The following is a 23612-nucleotide window of genomic DNA, read 5'->3' on the forward strand; positions in this document are numbered from 1 at the left end:
CTTAAATATAGTTATCAAATCTTTTTTTTAAGAATTTAAGGACTCCAGGTTAAGAACCCACTAGATCTCCAATGTTCCTTCAAACTCTGAATCTGTGACTCCATCATAGACGACTCAGCCCCAGAATCTAGTTGTGGGAAACTTGGCTGAGCTGGCCTTTGGACAATAGATATTCTATGTCATTAGGACCAGCCTCAAAAGTTTCATGGGCACTAATGACGAGAACCCTGACATTTACAAAGCACTTCCAGGTATGCAAAATGCTCTTCATGCAACATTTCATGGGACCCTCACAACAAGGCCAGGCAATAGGTCCTGGAGGCACTATTTGCCTCCATTTTCAGATAAGGAAACTGAGATGGAAGTGACTAACCCAGGGTCACAAAGCCAGGGGTCAGAGACAGGGTTCATACTTAAGTCTTCCTGACTCCAAGTCCAGCTCTCCAGTCACTATGGAATATGGCCCCAGGGAGGACCTGCCAGAGCTCCTGTTATAATCTGTCCAGATAACCTTCAAGGAGTTAGCTTCATGGGTAAACCACACCTCTTTCAGGGCTCTTTTATGTGTTGTCTTCACTCTTAGAATCTTCCCTTTATAAAAATGCGCATACCCTTTGACCCAGCAATATCACTTCCAGGGCTTTATCCCAAAGAGATCACACAAGTAGGAAAGGAACCCGTATGTACAAAAATATTTATAGCAGCTCTTTTTGTGGTGGCAAAGAACTGGAAATTGAGGACATCCCATCAATTGGGGAATGACTGAACGAGTTGTGGTATATGAATGTAATGGAATACTACTGTGCTATAAGAAATGAGGAGCTGATGGACTTCAAAATAACCTGGGGAGACTTACATGAACTAATGCTGAGTGAGGAGAGCAGAACCAGGAGATCATTATACATGATTACAGACATACGGTATCTGTGATGACTAACTCTGATAGACTTGACTCCTCTCATCAATTCAAGGTTCAAAGACAGCCCCAAAAGACTCATGATGGAAAAAGCTATGCACATCCAGAGAAAGAATTACAGAGTCTGAATGTAGATTGAGGTAAACTATTGGCTCTCTTTTTTTCCTTCTTTTTTGGTTTCCTTTCTCCTTTCTCGTGATTCATTCCATCGGTTATAATTCTTCTTTACAACTGGACTATTATGTAAATAAGTTCAATGAGACTACATGTCATCTTAGGGGGGAGGGGTGGGAGAGGGAGGGAGAGAAAATTTGGAACCCCAAAACTTGTGGAACTGAGTGTTATAAACTAAAAATAAAAAATAAATTTATAAAAAACAAGAATATAAGCTCCTTGAGGGTGGGGACTGTCTGTTTGTTTGTGTTTGTATTCCTAGCACTTATGCCTGCTACATAGTAAACCTTAATAAATGCTCCATCCATCCATTTTTCTATCTCTCCATCTATCCATCTCTCCATCCATTCATCTCTCCTTCTACCCATCCATCATCCAACCATCTCTTCATCTGTCATCTATCTCTCCACCTCTCCATCCATACATCTATCTACCTCTCCATCCATCTACCAAGATGAAGCATCAGAGTAGGGCTTTTTAAGGCTCAAACTGGTGCTGGGGGCAATAGGAGAACACTTTACACAGTCAGAGATCCCACCGCTATGGAACACCAACATCACCCTGTTCCATTCTCCCAATAGCCCTGTGAGGTAATCCTGCCTTCCAGTGAGAAATGCTGAGCTTACAGAGGCAGGTGACTTCATGAAAGGCCAATCAGGTAAGCAGAGATGCCTGCTGAATCCTAGCCCCAAGAGTCTTGGGTGGGTGGGGGGTGGGGCAGTGCTGGAGAGAGAAACACAAAGAACGAGCATAACCCCAAAGGAATGACTGTTAGGTCAGCCTTGAGCACTGACCATGTGTGTATAATGTATTGGTAAGAGCATCATGCCCCCAGGGAGATGTCAGGAGAAGGTCTCTATTAAATGTAATATAAACACAGACACAGGGACACCCCTGATTGCTTGCCAGAGGTTTCAATGGTGCCCATGTGCTAATAGTTCTGCTAGTTTCTGGTGTTCCTGACCTTGGTGAGAGGCCTCCTTTGAGCAGTCCACGTTCCTCCCAGGTGAAGCCCCGAGAAGGTGGACAGCTCTCTGCAAGGCCAAGAAAGCCGAGAGTCTGGAAGGAAAGTTGGGTCTGCTATATTTGCAAGGCTGCTCATGATCTGGGCCAAGTCCAAACCCTTTTCACTCACTCAACTGAGTCAAAATCTTAAAGCCCTGAAAAAGAGACCTAGAAGCAGAGACAAGAGAGAATCTCCTGGTTGGGGAGAAGGGCAGCAGGGGAGAGGGAGGCTGGGACGGGAGGAGAGACTTCTGGATGTGAAGGCTGAGACCTGGTTCCAATCCTGACTCATCATCTATAAGCTGTGCCATCTTGAGCAAGGCCTTGTTTTAGCAAATGAAAAAGGAGTGAGTTTACCTTCCATGAATATTCTCTTTGTCTTTCATGTCTTCAGTTACTCATATACCATCTCCTTCATTTTTGCCTTTCTTTGCATCTCAGTCCTTAGCACAGTGCCTGGCAAAGCAGCAGGCACTTAATAAACGCTTGTTGACTGTCCCCTCCCTCCCCTAGATGATCTCAAAGGTCCCTTCAGGGTTGAAGCATATAATTCCATGAAGTCGCTGCTGAAATTCTGAGAAGACTGAGGTTGGGTTTGAGAAATGGAGAGAACAGTTTAAAAAGCAGGCAGGGCCCCCAGATCAAAAAGTCACAAAGACTGGCCCATTCCACATAATGCTCTGCCCATGAAAGCTTCAGGCTTTGTGTAGGCTTGAATGCCATGGGGCTAAGCACCTCCCCTGGGCTCCCTCCTCCTCCTTCTGCTACCTCCCTGCACCAAGAATGCACTTTGTTTTGCAGAGGCTCCAGAGAGTTCTGGACAAGCATCTTTCCCATTCTAGAACAGAGGCATACCCACTGAAGGATTCCCCAGCTCCAATCTTTTATGGAAGGAGCTTCAGCACTCAATAACAGCTCAAATGCCATATCATTTCTGCAATCCAGTAAGCTTTAATATACTCCAGGGAACCGCAGAGAGTCTATGTTTGCCAATCGTGACTTCCTTCATGCCTGGAGCTCCAAGGAACAGCCAGCGCTGCTAGTAAATGAGAAAGAAAATGCCCACCTAGGCAACCTGCCGGGCAATTCTCATGCAAGTCTGTGCCTCTGCTCAAAGCCATTTTGTTCTAGAAAACAAAATGCCTTTTTAAATTTCCACTTTAAAAAAAATTGTTTATATATAAATCATCATAACAACTCTAGCGTGTGTCTTTGTGGTAGGAGGTGCAGATGGTTTAGTCCCCTTTCGAAAGCAGCAAATTAGAGCCAGGGGCCTAGCCTGTCTTTCAAAAGTTCTGCAGGCATCTCTCATCACTGAGTGCCCAACCCTGGGGCCCAAAAGCAGCAGCATCCTCTAAGAGGATGAAGCAAATAAAGAACTGGGTGGAATCCAAAAACCCAAGAAAACAGCAGATATCAGCCAGCAGACCTTTCCGTCTTCCAAAACGTCCTCTTCATTTCTGTTACGGCCCCTCACCATCAATATTCCAAATGACTCACATCCTAAGGTATCTTGATCAAATCAAGAATTATTTTTAATTGAAGGAAGAAAAAAGCTAGACACCAAAAACAGATGTACACTGACAGGTTCTTTTATTGGGATTCTTTTTAATATAAGCAATTGCCCAACACAGAAAAGAATAACCAACTTAGTTTGCTCCAAAATAGCTCCCAAAGACAACAGTATTGACCAAGTGTGGCAAGTCCTGAACAGTGTTGCCGGTTACCTCTGGGGGGAAGTTTCCAAGGAAGAAGAGACTTAAAACGTGCACTGGTTATGCCGTATATCAAGAAATTAAAAAAAAAACCAAATTTCATTTGCACAATAAATAGGAAAAGAGTCAAAGTACAGAAGAGAACAAACAAGGACATTTCCTAGGTACGATAACGCTGGTTATCCATAGGAGTACTGGCCTTTGTGGGTTAACTCTCACACAGAAAACAAGGTCCTTTTCTTTTTTGTCATTTTTTTTTTAGGATTCTATAAATGATTCTGCTATGAATGTGAATATGCTCCTATACTTCTAAAATTTGCAGGGAGAATATGTAACTAAAGAATATTAGGATCTTCAAAGAAATTAACAATTTGATTATTGGTGGGTTTTTTTTTTCATTTCTTTCCCACAAGCATTCTGGTTTTTATTCCTTTTAGCACACCGTTCCAAAGCATCTATGAGACACTAGAAAGATTGTGCATTTCGGTGATAACCCACGGTGCATCCAAAGCACATCTCTCCAATTTAATGTCCCAAATTCATTTGAAATGGCCAGGGAAAACGATCCCATTCAAATTCAAGGCATATGCCACCCCTGAAACTTGTGTTTAATACTTAACTCTCATATAGAAATGCTAGCCCGTTACAGGTATAGTCTGATGTCCTAATTTGATTGATAATTTTCATTGAGACCAGGCTAGCTCTAATCATGGATGGGTATTCTGACCTAAAAAACTCAGCAGAAGCAGCAGCAATAACAGATCCTGAAAGATCTCACATATAGAAGGTTTGGAGTCTCCACGGGTCACAGGATTCCATAAAAATTCAAGATTGAAGAAAAAAAAATCTAGGTCACATGAGGAACAAGCAAATAAGAAATTAACTAGAATTGTGCTACATTACATCATGGCCAAATTGGAACTTGTCAACAAGTATGAAGATTTTGGAAGAGGTAGATTAAAGCAGTATTTCATGGCACACTCTTAAGTGAGACAGAGAAAGTCATGTACAGTTCACAGGCGAAAAGAATTAGGCTGTGTGATCAATTCCTTGGTGGTCAGAGGTCATGCTGCTGCATAAAACCGTACTCTCTTTAATACGAGCTAATTTTTTAGTTAAAAGAAGAAACTTTCTGGATTTCCATGAACGGGTAAGCTGGACGTAGTTTAAAGAAATTCATTTAACTCCATTTTTAAAAAGACATTTCTCCTATGGGAAAAGAACTGCTATCTCTTTAAATATCAAACTATACAGATAAAAAAGGCAGCAAGAATGATATGGAATGTTTTAGAAATTAGAGAAATGCATAGATTTAATAAATAATATAAAATGCCTTTTTTGTTAAAATAGAAATCTTATACCTACATAGCTTAACAATCTTTACATTACCAAAATAAAGCTGAGTCGGTGATGATTGGTTCAAAAGGGGGAGGGGGGCATTCAATTTAGCATGATTATTAAAAGTGGCTAGGGTTTTAGCCTGTCCTTAACGTACATACTGGAATGTATTTAACTGGAGAACTACAAACAAAACTTCAAGTCCTTTCTGCTTTGAATGCTCATTAGGAAAGGCATTCTCCCTGCAGGAGGGGACAGTGGTGGGAGGGAAAACAGATCCTCTTCCTCCCCATCTCAGCGGCTACCTCTCCAGCTGTGAGAGCTTAGGAAAAGTCACCAAAGCAAACTCATCTATCAAATGAGACAACAGAAATAAAACCTGCCATCAAAATGTCAGCTCTTAGAGGAGATAAGCTGTAAGATCAAGGTCTGGGAGGGACTTTAGAAGATTATTTCATCTAATCCACCCAATTTACAGATGATAAAACTAAGACCTCTGAAGGTACAATGAGTTTTCCAAGGTCACACAGGGAGTAATCAGTAGCAGAGACAGGACTACAATTGAGAACAAAAACAGAAATGGAGATATTCTATTAACATAAAAATTGTATTTTCTAAAAATTGAAATTTTAAAATTTTGGGGTTGACAGTTGCTAGAGCAAATATGATTTTAGTATAGATAAAATTGTCTATTTGTGTGTACGTGTGTGTGTGTGTACATGCTTTAGAAGTTACTAGATCATAATTACTGAGAAATCTCTATCTTGCCAATAACTGCTATAAAAAAAGATTAAAAGCTTTTGTATTGGGGATGTTACAGGAAGGATTTCATGCTAGCAGATAAAAAACTACTCAAATACAATGAAGCTAGCACATCTACCATATTTTTTGCCCTAAAAATTTTGTCAGCTGTATTTATATAACGCAGTGGAAATCTGTAATTCAATTAATCCTCTTAAATGCCTGGACCGGGCATATTTAAAGCCAACACTCAAATGCTTATAAATTCAAGTTTCTCCTTTACATATCTATCTTTAGGTAATCTGACACATCTAAAAAAAAGTATATTTAAAAACTAGGTGACAAATAATAGATGGTGCTGTTCTCCAGGTGGGATTTCCAAATTAGTTTAATAGAAATAATAATATCAGTACTGACTTGCTCTAAATATACACAACTACAAACATTTTTCTTCTCTTTTTAGAGGTTTCACTGAAATATTGCATCGTATTCAAGAAAAAGAAAGCCAGTTTCAAAGAATTTCTAGTTTGTTTTTTCTGTGTGTGGGTACTCTGACGATATGCTTTTGGACCTGACAATCTGAGGCATCCATCAGTAAGTAAGTAGTACAGGCTACAGCTCTAAGCACTCTCTCTCACTCTCTCTCTCCCTCTCTCTCCCTCTCTCTCTCTCTCACTCTCTCTCTCTCCCTCGCTCTCTCTCTGCCGCTCTGCCTCTCTCTCACACGCACACAGACTCCCACCAAACTCACAAGCTCACAGTCTAAAAGAATATTAGAACATAAACATTATCGCTCACTTATACTTTACAAAAATCCAAAGGGAGAGAAAAACCCATTATTTTCAAATATTTATTTTTGTGCTTTGATGTGTAAAGGGGGTTTATTTTACTTATAAATGAAGTCTCTTCCTTGGCCCCCATTTCTACAAACCATGATTCCTTTCCTGACCCCCACCCCTAAACTATTATAAGATAGTGGCAAAGCCTCCCTGGGAACAACCGATTTGGTCCCACATGCAAGACTGGGACCAGGAAGAAAGGCTGTGGCTTTGTTACTGAGAGCAGCACATAGAATACATAACACAGTTCCCTGAACATAACTGTGACTACACACAGATCATCACAAATGCAGACACAGCTTATCTTACACCTTGCACATGATAAGTTTCTATACAGATTTACAGTGTCTTCATGAAAAAAAGCTGAACTTGGAGACTTGTTTTCTTTCTACCTGGCACATAGAAATATTGACATACATTAGAAACAACCCATTATAAAGACAGGTAGGTCTGGCATAACCAGCCCTTCAGAGGGGAGGGGAATTAGTGGGAAGATACACACACATACACACTGTGATCTTTTAGGTTGGTCCAGCCCCATTAACAATTGCAGCATGGAGTTCAGTGATAGGGCGGCCACACGGAGGCCGGAGCAGCAGCCTGGGGTGGACGGTCTGGGCCACGAGGGCTGAGACGGGGGTTACATTTCAGCATGATTTTGATAAGGAAGTGTGCTTATTTGGCAATCCCAGGAAATCCCATTTTCCACGGCGCCAGTATTTGCACCCCAATGGAATGTTACATGTTACTTAAGGTGAAGGCTCAAACCCTTTGGCGGATGGTCACGCCCATGGGGGCAGTTTCCAAATCTTGTCTAAGGCACATTTGACAGAGGCCCAATTAGGCTCTCTCCAAGTGTGGTCAGCATATCTCAAACTGAAGCTGAAGGCTGCCAACCTGACGTGAACAGGGATACAATTGTGAATTTTTCCCCCATCCACAATATGTCTCAATCATTGAGACCTCAATGCCTGCACAGACACTGTCACTACAATGGAGGCTGCATCCATATTACACAATTCCTTTGTAATCTCATGGCAACTTAACCATTTCTGCAAACTCAGCTGAAAAACCATCACCACACTAGATGTATTCTAAGACAACAGATCCAGAGCTAGGAAGGACCTCAAAAGCCATCTAGTCCAACCCCTCAGATCACAGATGAGGAAGCTGAGGACCACACAGGTGAGAAGCGACTTGCCCAAGCTGATGGTGGAGGAAGCGTCAGGGGTGGAATTGGAAGCCAAGGCTTCTGATTCCTGAGTCAGTGTTACTCTGAAGCACTAAATAAAATGTGGCCCCAAATATTAAAGTATGAAATGAGTTAATAAATGTTTAAAATCTTAAAAAAGATATTTTGGATCAATAAAATTTACATTAATAATGATGCAATGATTAAAAAAAATAAAGTCCATAAATTAGCCTATATCGACTATGAAAAAATCTAGATTAAGACATATTTAAATATTCCTTTGAATATCAAATGAAGAAATCCTTGGTTAAATATTTTTAAATGCCACAAATATATTCCTTACATTTTTAGGCTATCTTCAGACAACTATGCTAAACCATTCAAATAAAAACCAAACACAAGCTGATGAAATGAAATATAATTTAGGAACTTACTCTGCATTGAGACAAAATTTTTAAAAATTACAGGCTCACTTTCTGAACTTAACCCTAAACATGTAAGGGCAGGGGACAAACGTCAAGGCATTTGATAGCTTGATCCCAACAATCCCCTTTATGGTAGAGAGGTAAAAATGGCAAAGGAAAATGGATGCCCTGTTTAGCGCCCTGGGCAGCAAGGAACATCCTAAGGATAATTCTTCCTATTCTGATTCTGGAAATCCTCCATTCCAGATCAGGCAGCGGGATGACAAGAGAACGGAGATGTGGGATGAAAAGCTTGGCCACTGACTCACTTCCTGAACTGGGACAAATCGCCTCATTCCCCAGGGCCTAATTTTCCATGTGTACAATGAGAGGTTGGCTCCCCACCATCTGGACAGGCTCAACATTCTACAAACAAATATGTCCCATTTGATCTGCTGGCTCCAACAGTGACACTGACCAGAGCAGGGGCTGCTCCGTCATGTTTTTAGAACCCACATGTGAATTCTGGAAGTCTCTCGAAATAAGACTCATCCCAACAAAGCCAAAGGCCTCTTTAGGCCACTTTTTAGTTCAGAATTTGAAAAACGAAGGTATCCTTAGGCATTCTATCATTCCCTCTGAGGGCGGGGCATGATCCCCCAGCCAGGAGAGGGAGCTGCTTCTGGATATTGGGACAGCAAGGCCATTGGCACTCATGGATCACTGAGGACCAGCCACAAGAGAGCCCAGGGGAGTCTCTAAGTACAAGGTTGGCACCTATCCTGCCTCACTGAGGCAGGGTGGGGCTCAATGCCTTTCATGCCATCATCTGTATTGCACGAAAATACTTAAGGACCAAATTATAATGAGGAAAGTTACATCTGTAGTTAACTGGAGTCTCCATGAAAGTATCTGGGAATATGCCACTTTTACAGAGTAGAGCATATTGCCTAGGATTCTGTCATCTGATGTAAACATAGTTCTTTTAATAATGTAAGGATGTTTCCAGCAAACACTAGAAAATCCCTAAGATTGAGAACACAGGCTTCCAAGCCATGGAGGTGACAGGAGGTGGAGGAAGAGGAAGGAGAGGAGGGCTACATCTCTACAGCAGATTTACTGAAATAATTTCTTGGTGGCTCTTGAAGAAAGCCCTCCCCTGAGCCTCAACATCGTCACTGCACTCAAGGGACTCCCTTCTGCAGCTCACAGAGCTCAGAGATACAAAGAAATGCCTGGCACCTCTGTAGACCTTGAGGACGGATGGCAGGGACGGCAGAGCAGAGGGTCAGGTTATCCAAACTGTTAGCTCTTTTCCACAGGCATGATACAATTGCACACACAAAGAGAAGTTAACTTTCTAAACCATTTCTTGAGTCTGTTGGCACTTGGCACTTTGCTATGAAGAAAAACAGTTCTGAGAATGGATGGAGAGCTTGTTTTGTGCATGAAAGGGGTATAGGAGCATCTCAGAACAGAAGGAAATAAGCCACAGGTGACCAGGAAGAGGATTCCTGAATTGGCCCAGCCCTCAGAGCTGTGACGTTGCTAACAGACCATTACAGCCCGCTGTACAGAATTCATTTGCTTAGGACATAGGAATGGCATTATGTGAAGAAAGTGGACATATGCACGTATGTATATATGTGTGTGTATGTATGTATTTTTTTAAAACCACTTGGGACACTCACTTTTCATAATTTTAACACCTATTAATAAAAACTGTGTCTAATTCTACAAAATTGCAAACAGCAATATGACTTCTTCATCACATGAAGTCATCTGTCACAACACACATTTGGAGGAGCTAGTTAGAAGAATTAGCATCACTGTGTTGGAAGGTCACTCATTTTTTAAATGCAGAAAAATCCAACTGTCAAAAGGACAGGAGAAGAACTACTTCAAAGAATGCGTACCAAAGCCCCCCATGGCTCTACCTCAGTATGTCCACTGGAGCGTAATGGGTTCAAAGGTTTTTTAAAAGTGCAATTTGCCCTGAATTGAAAAGAAATGCCTTCAAGTTCATTGTCAACCATCCCAAAGATCCATTCCAAAACTGCATAAATCACCAACTGATACAACAGAATTCTAGATTCTGCTCCTCTAATCCCCCCTTCCTCAATGGTTACTGCAAGATCCCCAAGTCCCAAGGACGACAGTGGCAGCTAGTATGTGTGAGGACAACAAACAAGGAGATGGATCAACATCTGAGCTTTTCATAAAGAATCTACAACTTGTAGCCCAGGACAAAAAAAAAAAGACAGTATCTGAGAGCATCAGAAAATCACGCAGTTGGTCGTTTGTCGCCAGGAGTATGGAGCAAAGACAGATCACACCAGCAGGGATGGATGCAGTATGGCAACATTAAAGGTACTCTACCATTCCACACTGTAGGTCCCAAGTTCCTTCTGAGAAGATCTGGAGATAGGCTGGATATTGGATGTCAAAATTTAAGGGCTAAGTAGTAACCACTTCAAATTCTAGGTTCAGTATAGACCAAAAAAAAAAAAGTATGTGTCTAGCAAAGAAAACAAAATCTTCCTTTCTTCAGTAGTTTAAAAGTATGGGCAATTCCCAACACCGCCAGGGTGTAATGACAGGAGAGCGAGAAGCTGCCACTGACTCCCGTTAGTGAGAACTCCTCTACTTCCTTCTCTGGTCCTCGAGGCCACCATCCAGGCCAGCCAGCGAGCCTGTGCCCAAACTCCCAGCTCTGTGCCCAATTCTTCCACACAACGCCCTGAGTGGGGGTGGGAACACAGTACTTTGTGGCGCTCACAGTCTCTTGTAAGCATCCCTTCACATTAAAGGCCGTTGCTGTTTCTGTGGCTGAGCGGAGGCTTCGAAAGCTCCACGACAGTTGGTCGAGGTTTGTTAAGGAATTTTGGAGCCCGCCGTAATAACCTCTGAGCCTCTGTAAAGGTTTCTACCAATTCTTTTTTCCACTGCACGTACTCAGGATCACTCTAAACAAGAAAGAAAATGTAGAAATGGTTATACACTTACCCACTTCACTAAGAGAGTTCTTAAAAATCACTGATACATCCTGAATGCTAGAACCTGAGAAACAGAATGACCACTGAAGGTTTCTCCCTCTAGAGCCCAACTGGAGTCTCCATCTTAGACTCCTAGGAGTCTAGGGCTGTCAGCAAAAGTCTACAAAACAACATGGTGCCCTCCCCCACGATGCTCAGCAGAAGCAGCAGTGAGTGCTACTTTAATAACTCCCAAAATGTACAATCCTGCCATCCTGGGGGCTCCCTCCACCCAAATGGACTCAACTAGTGAAGACTCCTGAGTTACTGTAACTACAAACCATACTGCACAGCGGCCAGGCTTCTAGGAATGAAGATATCTCAGGTCTTGGTTAGGCTGGGCCTATACTGAAAGCCTTACCAGCTGGGGGCAGATCTGCCAGGGCCCTCTGCACACACAAGGTCCCAATCTCAGTCCCAAGAAACAGAAGAGGAACTTGGGCTTCTTGGGTTTGAACCCTAGCTCTGTCACTCACTACTTGGGAGATTTTGGGCAAATTGCTTACCCTTTCTGGCCTCTGCCTCCTCCCCCTTAAAATGACAGGATTGGACTCTGAGGCCCCTTTGGGGTCTAAATCTTTGATCGAATGATTGTACCCAGCCCATAATGGGCTCAAATGTGGAGAAAAGGGAAAACCCTACTTAAGAGTGTTATTTGTCAATCACAACTTTCTCTCTAGGAGACCCAAGAGCAAAGCATAGCTTTGAGGGTCCTCCTAAGATGATCTCTTGATAAACTTCTCAGAACCTCAGAGGATAATGTATCTCTGATCATTATTTTCAAGTGAGGCATAAAATGGGGTGCTGGATGCTCGCCACGGGGTTGGAAGAGAAGAGGGATTCTCTAGAGATGATCAGGTTCAGGTCCTCCAGATGTCCCTGTTCACAGACGTTGTACTGACTGTATCAAGCCCAAGGAAACCAAGGGCTTCCTCAACAAGGTTCCAGATTACTCAAAAGATGCTGGCCTATAGCAATCTATACACAGGACAAATCAAATGCATAGAAAATGCCTAGACCAGGGGTGGGGCCACATGTAGCCTTCTAGGTCCCAGGGTGCGGCCTTTTGACTGTGTCCAAGTTTTACAGAACAAATCCTTTTATTGAGGGAATTTGTTCTGTGAAGTTCGGATTTAATCAAAGGGCTGCACTTGAGGACCTAGAGGGCCACATGTGGCCTCAAGGTTGCAGGTTCCCCACCCCTGGTCTAGACTATATGACTATCATTTGGGTGGCGAGCCCACTGAGTTAGTAAATCACAAGCACAGCTACTTAGGACAGGCACTGAAAATTTGGTGTAGAAACGAACAGGATGACAAAAGCAGGTTGGCCTGTATTTGGGATATCGACTAGTATTTGTAAGGACCCTGAGCTGCCCCAGACACAAAAATTCATCATTTTAAACACCACCTTCTCTTAGTGATGTTGCATCATCCTTGGAACACTGAGATTTCCAAAGAATCAAAGTTGTAGGTGATACACAAGGGCCTAGAAAAGAGCCCAGTGGGCCCAAGCAGGCTGCCACATTTTTCTCACAATGACCCATGTGTAAGAGGCAGACTTTGGTAGGGTTATGAGGAAATAAAACTGATAAAAGAAGTAAGTGGGCCAGACAGGGAGTGAGAGAAAAAGGAAACAGCTCAAAGGCTATGATACAAACTGGAATGCACAGAGGCCTAGACTACAGCAAGGTACCCAGTACAAAAGTGAGGTGTTATCTGTAAGATGTATGGGAGACTGTGGACCAAAATTACACGAGAGAAGAAGGCTGCAATCTGTACCAACAGGAAGAAGCACCGCAGTGACACGATCATAGATTCACTGAAGGAATGAAATCATATGGTTGAGACCATTTTTTTCCCAGTTAGCTTGAGCATAAAATATCTTATGGAGGAGCGGAAACAATGATGGCTTCTTAAAGGTTATGCTCACAATGGACAAGCTACGTGAGGAAACCATCCAGTCAGGGCCAAGTGATGGACCGTATGTCCAAGGACTGGCCTGGCTGAGGGCGTTCTGAACCAAGGTGATCAACTTTTCAGCTGCAGCAACTTGGAAGAACTCTCCTCAGAGATGCAGAGCTGGCTCGCTTGGTTGCAGTGGTGCGCACTGGGGGCTCCTTGGAAATGGGGACTGCTTTTCCTTGGCCTTTCTTTGTATCTCCAACACTCAGCAGGGAGGAAGGGCCTAACAAATGCTTGTGGACTAACTTGTATCCACATCAGTGAAATCAAGATTCTTGACATCGTGAAATTCCACGAACCCTTCTCTCTTTCTCTCACAAAAATGCTCCCAAGGAGCTGAGATGGGCAAGGTAGAGGGACAAGAGCTCTATCACCAGGATTTCTAGGGGAAAGAAAAGCATGAGCTTTTAGAGAATCCAGAAAGTACTCCTTGAATTAAGGATGTGTGTGGCCCCTGAGCAAAGAGCTGGAATTTCTAGAGCGTGTTAAGGTTTGCCAAGCATTCTGCAGACATTGTCTCATTTGAGCTATACAACGACTCTGGGGAGGAAGTACTATTATTGTCCCCTTTTACAGATAAGGACGCAAAGGCTCATAAACAGGAAGGGACTTGCCCAGGGTCACATGGAGAGTTAGTGTCTGAAGCTGAATTTGAATTCAGATCCAGCGTTTTCTCCACTGTGCCACAGAACGAGGCCTCAGAGGAGGGCTGGGGGGCAGGGTGCATGAGAATGACCTCACCTCCTTCTGGGACCATTTTCTACTAAGTGCTTTGTTTTTTGGCCAGTTTCTTTCAAAGCCAGGCCCTAGCACACCCTGTAAATGACTGAACGCAGAGGAGCGAGAACACTGCAAACACCAGGGGATCATTACACGGTTTATCTTCTATGGATGCTCTAGATTGCACTCATGTGTATCACGACTCACCTCACACTGGAGGACCAATTGTTTTCCCCCTTTTATCCTCAGCAAAATGCACTTTTTGTCTTTAATCTGAGTTTCTTCCACTGACACAATCTGTTCCATCGTCACCAGGTTTTGCTATAAAAAAGAAGCATCTTTAAAATTTCAAACTGTTAAAGTTAAATGTCAAAATGCACCCGAAAATCTAGCTGGCTTTGAAAAAAAGGTAAAAGAAAATCACAAACTTTTGGCCTTTTTTTGTCGTGCTAAAGGTGAAGAAAATAGCTACAAAGAAATATAAGCAGGAGGTCAAAAATTGTTTTAAATACCACAGGGAAAAAAAAGGCATTCTAGGCAAAAGAGCCAAGTCTTCCCCTCAGTGAAATCTGCATCTCTTTTGGATCACTCACACCCTCCCCCCACTCCCCATTTGCACCTTCTTACAAATGGATGCTATCAGCCCAAGTGGAGGGGCTGCCCTGAGGCTGCAGCTGAGGCCCCTACTGACCCAAAGGAGTGAAGGTGACTTTAACAAAGCTGATCAATGAGGTTCTAGTAAAGGAAGAGGCAGCTTGGAAGAATACAAAGATGTGGATAAAACAAAAGGGTGAAGGCATGTGCAGAGATGCCGCCCTCCAGAGACTCTCACACGCTGGACTATAGCATTGTTAATTGGGCCGAATGCTATAGCTTCAGTTATCTTACCAGTTTATGTTTTTTGGAATAAATACTCCAGGAGTCCTAAATGAAAAACAACACCATCATAAGCTAGCCAGTGCCTTTGGAAACATAAGCCACCTATAACAAGAATCCCATGCTTTGTGGGTAAACGCTTCTAATCTCCCCACCTTGAAATCCACTTGTGGCCCCAGATGCTTCAAAGGGCCTGAACAGGGCCTGGAGAGTCTGAGTGTCATGCTCCAAGCTATCTGTGAGAACTGTCAAGTCACTGCACAGCCAGGGGTTGCTGCCTCCTCTGCTGCCAAACCAGGAGGCTGGACCAGAATCCTGCCTCTTCCACCTTGTTCCACCCTCAGCAGCGCAAGTCTGACCATGGCACCATCTGCTCCAACTCCAGCGGCTCCTGTCACCTCCAGACCAAATACACAATCCTGTCTGGTCCCCCACCCCCTCCGACCCCAGCTTCCAGGCTTCTGATCCTGCCTCTCACACATAATGCTCCATCTCGCTCCTTGGGGCCTGGGCACTGGAGGTCCCCACACTTGGACAGGTCCCACCTCCTGCAGGAGCCCTTTCCGGGCCATCCCACCCCCTACTACCTGCCCGTGTCTTCCCTCAGTGATGACCTGTTCGTTCTGACAGTATGCATGTTTTCCCTCCATTAGAATGTGAACTCGGAAAGGGGAGGGATGCTACTTCTGTCTTTCTTAGTACCTGAGCATGGACTAAAAGCTTGCTGGCTGATTCCGAGCCTGGGAAGGCCTGCTTCCTCACCAGCCCTGTCACTCCACTCCACTTGAGGAGGCCCCGATGAGGTCACTGACAGGCTCAGTCTCTGTCCTCCCCAAACTCTAGCCTTACCCTACCGTTGATATTTCCTCAAACACTCTCACTTCCCAGCTCCTCACCTGACTTACTTCCCCAGAGCAGCTCCGTCCCCCCCTCCCACCAGAGCTACATGCAGAGATGGGCACACCCTTGATCTCACTGTCACCCACAAATGCTCTCCTGACGTGTTCTTAGGTGATCACAGCCTAGTCCATCTACCCCTCCTCTGCCATGAAGGCCTCAGCTCTCAGACCTCAGACCCCTCTGCTCCCAAGGTCTTCCCAGGCCATCAGCCGTGCACTTCCTGATCTTGACAGCTCCACTCTTTGCCCCCTCCCCCCGCCCCCCGACTGCCATGTGCCTCTGCCATTCTCTCTCCTCCACCGTCCTTCACGATCTCCTTGCTGAGACTGACTCCTCTACCTGTACGGGTGATCCCATTCCACAGTCTTTGTCTTCCCCTTTGCACTCTATCTGCTGCTCTGCCTAATTCCAACTCATCTCCATTTGGCTGAAACTCAAATCTTAATGGACCTCACCTCCCCCGGCCTGGCCTGGCCTCCTCTCCACTCTCATGAGAGGGCTGGAGGTCCAAACCCTCCCAATGCCATCCTTTACAGAAGGCAGAAACAGAAGGCACTTGACTTGGCATCTGCTGCCCCAACTAGTTTCAGCTCCACAGAGTAAGATGCCCCTGGGTGGGGGCCCCCATTGTCCCATCCCCACCCTCACCCCTACTTTCCTGCCTCCTTCTCCCCTTTTAGAATGTAAATTCCTTGAGGGCAGACTCTTTTTTTTTACCAACTGTATCCCCAGGACTTAGCTCAGTGTCTGGCTTACATCAGGCCCTTAATAAATGTGGATTGTATTGGATCTCATCCAGCAGACTGCCTGCTCTCATTAATCTTCAGTCTCTCTGTCTTCAGGCTGCTCTCTCCGGCCTACAAACCCACCCACGTCTCACCTTCAGAACCCCTCATCCGATCCCTCCAATGCTATATCCTTCCTTCCTTTTATGGTTAAACTCCCCAGAAGATAGCAGGCCTCCCTTCCTGCCCCGGCAGCCTGGCTGCCTCTTAGCAGCCCAGAATCTAGCAGCTCATTCCTCTCAGTCTCTCTGCAAGGATGCTCTGCTGTCTCTAGGTTCTGTTCTCCCGGTTCTCATCCAGCTGTCCAAGCTCAATTTCTCAGACTGCTCAGCGGGATCTTGGTCCAGGCCATGCCTCTTCACCATGGCTATCCTGCCAGGCTCTATCGGGGCCTTCTTCTATTCTCTTTCTGTACTATTTTGTGTGGTGAGATCGTCAGCTCCCATGGGTTCATGGCATCATCTTTAGTCTGATGATTCTCAGATATAAGTTATTATTATTAAAAAGTCAATTCCAATTCAGAGGCAGTATGGAGAACCAGGCAGAGAGCCGGCTTCCATCCTTATCTATCCAGCCGGGCCTCTCTCCCAAGCTCGGACTGGATGTCCCACAGATAACTGTAAACCTCAACATGCCCAAAAGTGAACCCGCCATCTTTGCCCCCAAACCCTCCCCTCTCCCTAACTTCCCTATCACTGTTGAGGGTACCACCATCCTACCAGACCCTTCCACCTGCAAGCTCACAAGTGAGGGGTCATCCTTGACCCCTCATTCCTTTTCACTCCCCATAGCCAGTCTGTTGATTCTACCTCTGTAATGCCCCTTCTCTCTTGACACTGCCACCACCCTGGGGGAGGCCCCCTCATCACGCCTGGACTACTGCAGCGGCTGCTGGCTTATCTCCCCACCTCAGTCTCTTCCCAATCAAGTCCAGTCTCTACTCAGCTGTCAAATGGATCTTCTGATCTGACCACGCCACATCCATATTCAGTAACTCCAGCGGCTCCCTACCACCTCCAGGATCGAATGTAAAATCTGACCCGGCCCCTTCTCTCACCCCCACATAATCGGCAGTCCTTGCTGCTTTTCACAGAAGATACCCCATCCCCCGCCTGGAATGCTCACCCTCCTCTTCTCTGCCTCCTGGGCTTCCCTGGCTCCCTTCTAGTCCCAGCTTAAAGCCCGCCCTCAACAAGAAGCCTTCCCCAATGCTCGTTAATACCTTCCCTCTGCTGACTCTCTTCAATTTATCCTCTATATAGCTTACTGTTTGCGCGCTGTCTCCCCAAACTAAACTGTGAGCTCCTTGAGAGTAGAGATTGTTATCGCATTTTTATTTGTTTTGTTTGGGGGTGGGAGGGAAGGGCTGACCTTTGTCTGGATCTCCAGCACTTAACACAGCACCGGCACACAGGAGGTGCTTAATAAAAGCTTGATCCCTTGACTTGACTCGACTCTCTCATTTCGCAGAAAAGAAGCCCAAGTCCCAAAAGGGTCTAGCCAAGTTTGCTTCTACAAGCACTTACGAGCACAGATCCACACAGGGAGCTCTTTTTAAGGGAAACATTTTCCACCTTTCAGCTGCCAAGACCCGTCCGCGGTACCTTCCTCTCCACTCAGCCGGCCGTAAGAGTTCAGGCATGCTCTTCTCTCCCTTGGACACCCCCTTACCTTCCTTCTCCCTGCCTCCAGCCTCTCCTATCTCCAAACCATCTCCCATGCTGCTGCTAAAGTTGCCTCCCCCGCTCAAAAACTCTGCCTGGCTCCCCAGTGGGTCTAGGAGATAATACCAATGCCTCTGCTTCCGCCATCATCATCAGCTTATTTGTGCCAACCCACGTTCCATTTCTCCCCTTTACTCACTCTCTGGTCCTGCCAAACTGATGTCCTGGGGATGCCCCAAACCCTGTCTTCTAGTTCCCATCCCCCCACCTCATGATAACCTCTTGGAATCTTTAACTTCCTCAGTCTTTGTTCAAGAGCCCCCTGCCCCTTTCCAGTATGGGAAGGACAGTCACCCTTTTGAAATGCACCTGAATTAATTTACTCATCTCTGGACAGTGGCCAAGAGAACATGAGTTCTATGGGGGACAGGGGTTTTTCATTCTTTGCTTTTGTATTCCCAGTGTCTAACACAGTGCACTTGTATGTAGTAGGCACTCAATAAATGCTTGATGAGTTGAATTAAGTTAAAGCATGGGGATAAATCTGGAATTACAATGCAAATGTGAATTATTATTATGGTTATTATTATTAAAAAGTAAATTCCCATTCAGATGAGTATGACTTAGTGGCCAGAGAGCTGGTCCCGGCACCAAGAAGTCCCAGGTCTGCATCCTATCTCTGCTGTGCTGGCTCAGTGATCCTGAGGCTGACCCTCTTCCCTGCCCATCTCTCTGGGCCCCAGGCGACTACAGAGAAGGGACCCCTTGAATTGGTGGATGAAGTTTCCTCACCAGAGAGGTCTCTACAGCAATGAATCACAGGCGATCAGGCCTGGTCCCTGAATTCCAATTAAGTGTTTTGAGAAGTCCCTCAGGGAACACAAAAGTTAAGGACAAAAGCAAATACATAATTACCTGCATTCTAGAGTCAAGAAAGCCAAATTATTCCTCATTGCTTAAAGATTTTAGATTTGAAATGTTCCAAATGTAGGAGAAGGACCCTGTAAGACAGGTTATAAGCCCCCTCAAGAGCAGGCAAAGCATTCGTTTTAAAATCTCAGCAGCAGAGCCAGCCCCGATGGCCGGTGGCACCTGGTTACCATGTGTAATCTAGCTGCTGAAATAACGTAAAACGATAAATCTTGGTGCCTGAGTCACTTTTAGAGTTGTGGAACACATATTGGTCATTAAGTTCCAATCAATTCCCAAAGGCGGTTATTCATTAAATGGGAAGCTCACAGCCTAGAAGCCATTAACTGCTAAAAATGCACACCTCATTCCCATTAAGTCGCTAATGGTAGAGTGACTTAGTTGGACCACAAAAGAAGTATGATGGTATGAAATGACAATCACTCAGAATGAAAGCCTGACATCTGAATCAGGACTTAGGTTAGACAATGGAAAATTATGCATTCATTTGTTCAGGAAAACTATTTGGTGAAGGCCCACAGCGGGCCCTGCTAGCTCTCAATCTGTGACCCTGTCATCTTCCTGGGATGTCCCAGGCTCCTTGGAGGAAGCTGCAGTGTCTTCTTCCATCTCCTCTGATTACCTTCATGTCTAACACAGGTCTTTGGTATAGAGTAGGTGCTCAATAAATGCTGACTTACTGAAAAGGGCAGTTTGGTTATTATTTTATTTCTAAATAGTTTTAAAAATACTACTTGGGCATTAAACTCTCCTGGTCACATATACTTTGGTGCGCACTCTCATTGCGGCACCAATGCACACGATAAAAGTAGCCTAGGAGCACACCAGTGGTCCTGAAGCATCTGAGTGTGCTTTGGGATTCACAGCCATGTCGTTATGATCATGGAAAAACAAGGGCTCACGCTTCCTTTTGGACTTACCCGTGACTCTCCCTCCCCCCTCCACTCAAGTCTGTTTGGAAAGAGGTAAAAATAACGGCGTTGCCACTGCGTCAGAAATGGATTCCCCAGTTTCAACATGTATCCGTGCAACGTACAGTCTTTCCCTAAAGCATAGTCTGTGAAGACAAAAGATAGAAGCAAATCAGAGAAGTGCTGGGAAAAAAAACTTTTAAGATGGTATTTACAAAGAAAGAAGTATTATAGCTTTTCTTAGAAAATCCCAATGAAACTCAAATTACAACAGCTAAAGTGTTACATACCAAGCAATCGACAAGAAATTTATTAAACACCTACTATGTGTCAGCCATTGCACAAGGTGCCAAGGATACAAAAACTAACACGGAATAACTCCTGCCCTCAAGGAACGTATATTCTGTCGGGGGAGACAATACGTATACCTATAAGCATATGCTGTTACTGTTGTTCAGTCGTGTCTGACTCTCTGTGACCCCATGTGGGGTTTTCTTCACAAAAATGCTGGAGTGGTTTGCTATTTCCTTCTCCAGCTCATTTGACAGATGAGGAAACTGAGGCAAACAGGGTGAAGTGACTTGCCCAGGGTCACACTGCTAGGAAGCATCTGGTGCTGCATTTGAACTCAGGAAGAGGAGACTTCTTGACCCCAGGCCTCGCACTAATATCCACTGAGCCACCTAGCTGCCTGTAAGTATATACAAAATATATGTGTATTGCCAAGTTATTAAAAATTGCTCATGACCCTGATGAAATTTCAAAGGAATTTCCCATTCCAGAATTTTTTTTAAATTCACCGAGAATTTGAAAACAAAACTTATTTCTCCTTCATTCTCAACTAAACTCCTCGAGAAAGCCATCCCCACTAGCTGCTTCTCCTCTCCGTGGGCTCTCTTCTGGGTTTCCAGCCTCATCATCCTCTGAACCTGCCCTCCTCTGCAAAGTTCCTGGAGTGCTTCATTCCACATCAAATGGCCTTCTCACAATCCTCGCCCCTCCAGACCTTGCTGCCAGCCTTGTCACTGCTTCAGCTCCTCCTCCTCCTAGGCGCTTGATCCATCTGAGTTCTGGGACCCTGCTCTCCCCTCTTTAACCACTTTTCTCAGACTCTTTTGTTGGATCCTCACCCACACTGTGTCCATTCATCATGGGTGGACCCAAGGCTCTCCCTTGGGCACTGTTCTTTCTTTCCCTTTATACTCTCCTGTGGTGATCACCTCCATTATGATGACACCAAATCTATTCTATCCAGCCTTAGTCTCCCTTCTAAGCTCCAGTCTAGTATCACTAATGGCCCGCTGAACATCTCAGAATGGAAGTCCCACTGGCATCTCAGTCTCAACATGTCCCAAACAAGGTCGTCCTCTTTCCCTTCAAATCATTCCTCTCCAATTTCCCTGGAACTACTTTAGGTAGCGCCTTCCTCCTGTCAAAGGCGGACTCCTTGACCATCAGCTCCAACACCCTGTATATTCACTAAATCACCGAACCTTGTCATTTCCTTCTCTATCCCATCTCTTGTCTATCACCCTCACCAAGCCCACTGCCTGGACTTCTGATCAACCCCCTGCCTCAGATCTTTTCCCTCTTCAGTCAATCTTCCACAAGCTGCCAAAGTGATTTTCCTAAAGAACAGGTCTCCCCATTACCCTAGGAGCAAATACAGCCCCCTATATTTCTACTAAAAGCTCTTCACAACATGGCCCAAGCTGGCCAACCTCAGTGGACATTCCTCCTCTCCATCCACTTTGTGGTCTGGCCATCACCTTTCTCCTCACACAAAATAGCCAGGTACTGCTCCATCTCCTCAGCCCTCACCTCAGCATTGGCCAAGCCCTATTTCTGGAATGCTCCCCAAGGACATGTCCACCTCTCAGAGCCCAGAGGTTCTTTCAAAGCTGAGCTTGAGCACCACCTTGGGCAGGAGGTCCTTCCTGGTCCACTCACTTGCTGGTGCCTTCCCCTCTCAGCTACCTTGCATCTTGTAAAAACATAAGCTCCTTGGGGGCAGGGCCTCTTTTGGCAATATGGAATCAGGATTGGAGAGCTAGTCTGGGTTCAAGTCCTACTTCTGACATATCTTGGCTGTGTGACCCTGAGTAAGTCACAAGTCACTTCACAGTGTTCTAGGTCAGAGGTGTCAAACGCTGCCTGTGGGCCCTCCCTAGTGAGGCCTGAGCCAGAGGAAGATGTCACTGGTAAATAGCAAACAATACAAGTAATGGGACTGTGTGGTTTTTAAGTCAATAGGCCATCACTCCAGGGACCCCAACTGCTCTGGGCAGCAACGTAAGACTATATACAACAGAGAATAGGCCAATCGAGATGCCCAACTCCTGCTTGGGCAGAAGGGGCTTTCTCCCCTGGGAGCTTCACAGGTCTAGCCCCCAGCATGAGGTACATAGGAGGTGCTTAAAAACCAATGGATTTGGTGATTGATTGAAAATAAGAAATGATTTTCCAAATACTGTCATATGTTAACAAAAGAAAGAACAAGGCCATTTGTGAAGCCTCTTCAAGGTTAAGTGATCACCCCAAGTCCTGTTCCCAATCCTACTGAATATTCATTCACAGAGTGGCCAAGTGTGGCTGTTGACACTACTTCTCTGCTTGAGAAGCACAGGAGAAAACACAAAACTTTTGGGTAAAGAAGCCTGCCGGACCTTGTTCTTGGTCAGGGAGCCACTAGACTCCCTGTTGGATCATCTCCCAGTGGATCTCCCGGCATGACGTCCCTCTGCCAGCCCCCACAACTCCAGGGCCTCCGAGCATAGATGAAGACACTTGAAGTCCCATCATCTGCCCCACCACAAAGGTCAAACAAAGGCACTGGGACTTACTGATGCATTTAAGCGTTTTCCACCTGAACCGAGTTCAAATCCAGCCTCAGACACTGGCTAGGTGACTTGGGCGAAGTCATTTCACCTGTTTGCCTCAGTCTCCTCAATTATAAAAATGGGGATAATGACAGCACCTACCTGAGGACCAAATGAGGTAGAGTTCTAAAGTGCTTAGTATCACACCTGACACACAGTAGGCACTTAATAAATGCTGGTCACAAGTTTTAAAATCATATAAATGTGGCATGTGGTTCACAGAAAATGTTCTAAAGAACAGGGCTTCTTAAACCATCTCCACTCATGACCCCCCCAGGCAGGGTTTGTTGGCATGGACTGGACTGAGGGCATGCGCGGTGCAAAGCACGCATGCTGTGTGTTCAGAACCAGTGAAGCTATGTGATATAACATGGACAAGAGTTGCCAGAAACACCCTGGATTCATTACACATTTTATTTTAATTAATTTTTCACCATTGCGAGTTGCCAAACAGTTTTTGATCCCATATGGAGTTGTGACCCACAGTTTAAGAAATGCTACATAGAATCTGAGGTGAAAGCACCTTTAGCAATCCCCAAAGGAAGCCAAAGGGGTGCTAGAGGTACCATAGGGAAGGTGAGCCAGAGAGGGAAGAGAGACTGAGGCCATTCGTGGAGGATGTGG

At 45.0% G+C, this 23612-nt stretch overlaps 1 protein-coding gene across 1 annotated transcript in view; it reads right to left on the reverse strand.

Moving 5' to 3' along the window:
• Positions 1–8214: 8214 nt before the first annotated feature.
• GRK3 (G protein-coupled receptor kinase 3) overlaps positions 8215–23612 on the reverse strand; it is a 181814-nt gene continuing 166416 nt past the window's right edge. Inside the window, exons 19-21 of the mRNA XM_036755351.1 lie at positions 20119–20255; positions 14251–14364; positions 8215–11290 (exon numbers count right to left, since the gene is read on the reverse strand). Coding sequence (XP_036611246.1) covers positions 11129–11290; positions 14251–14364; positions 20119–20255 — 413 coding nt within the window. The 3' untranslated portion in view covers positions 8215–11128. The remainder of the gene's footprint in view (positions 11291–14250; positions 14365–20118; positions 20256–23612) is intronic.

The sequence above is a fragment of the Trichosurus vulpecula genome, chromosome 1, assembly GCF_011100635.1.
Source record: "Trichosurus vulpecula isolate mTriVul1 chromosome 1, mTriVul1.pri, whole genome shotgun sequence".
NCBI classification, from domain to species: Eukaryota; Metazoa; Chordata; class Mammalia; order Diprotodontia; family Phalangeridae; genus Trichosurus; species Trichosurus vulpecula.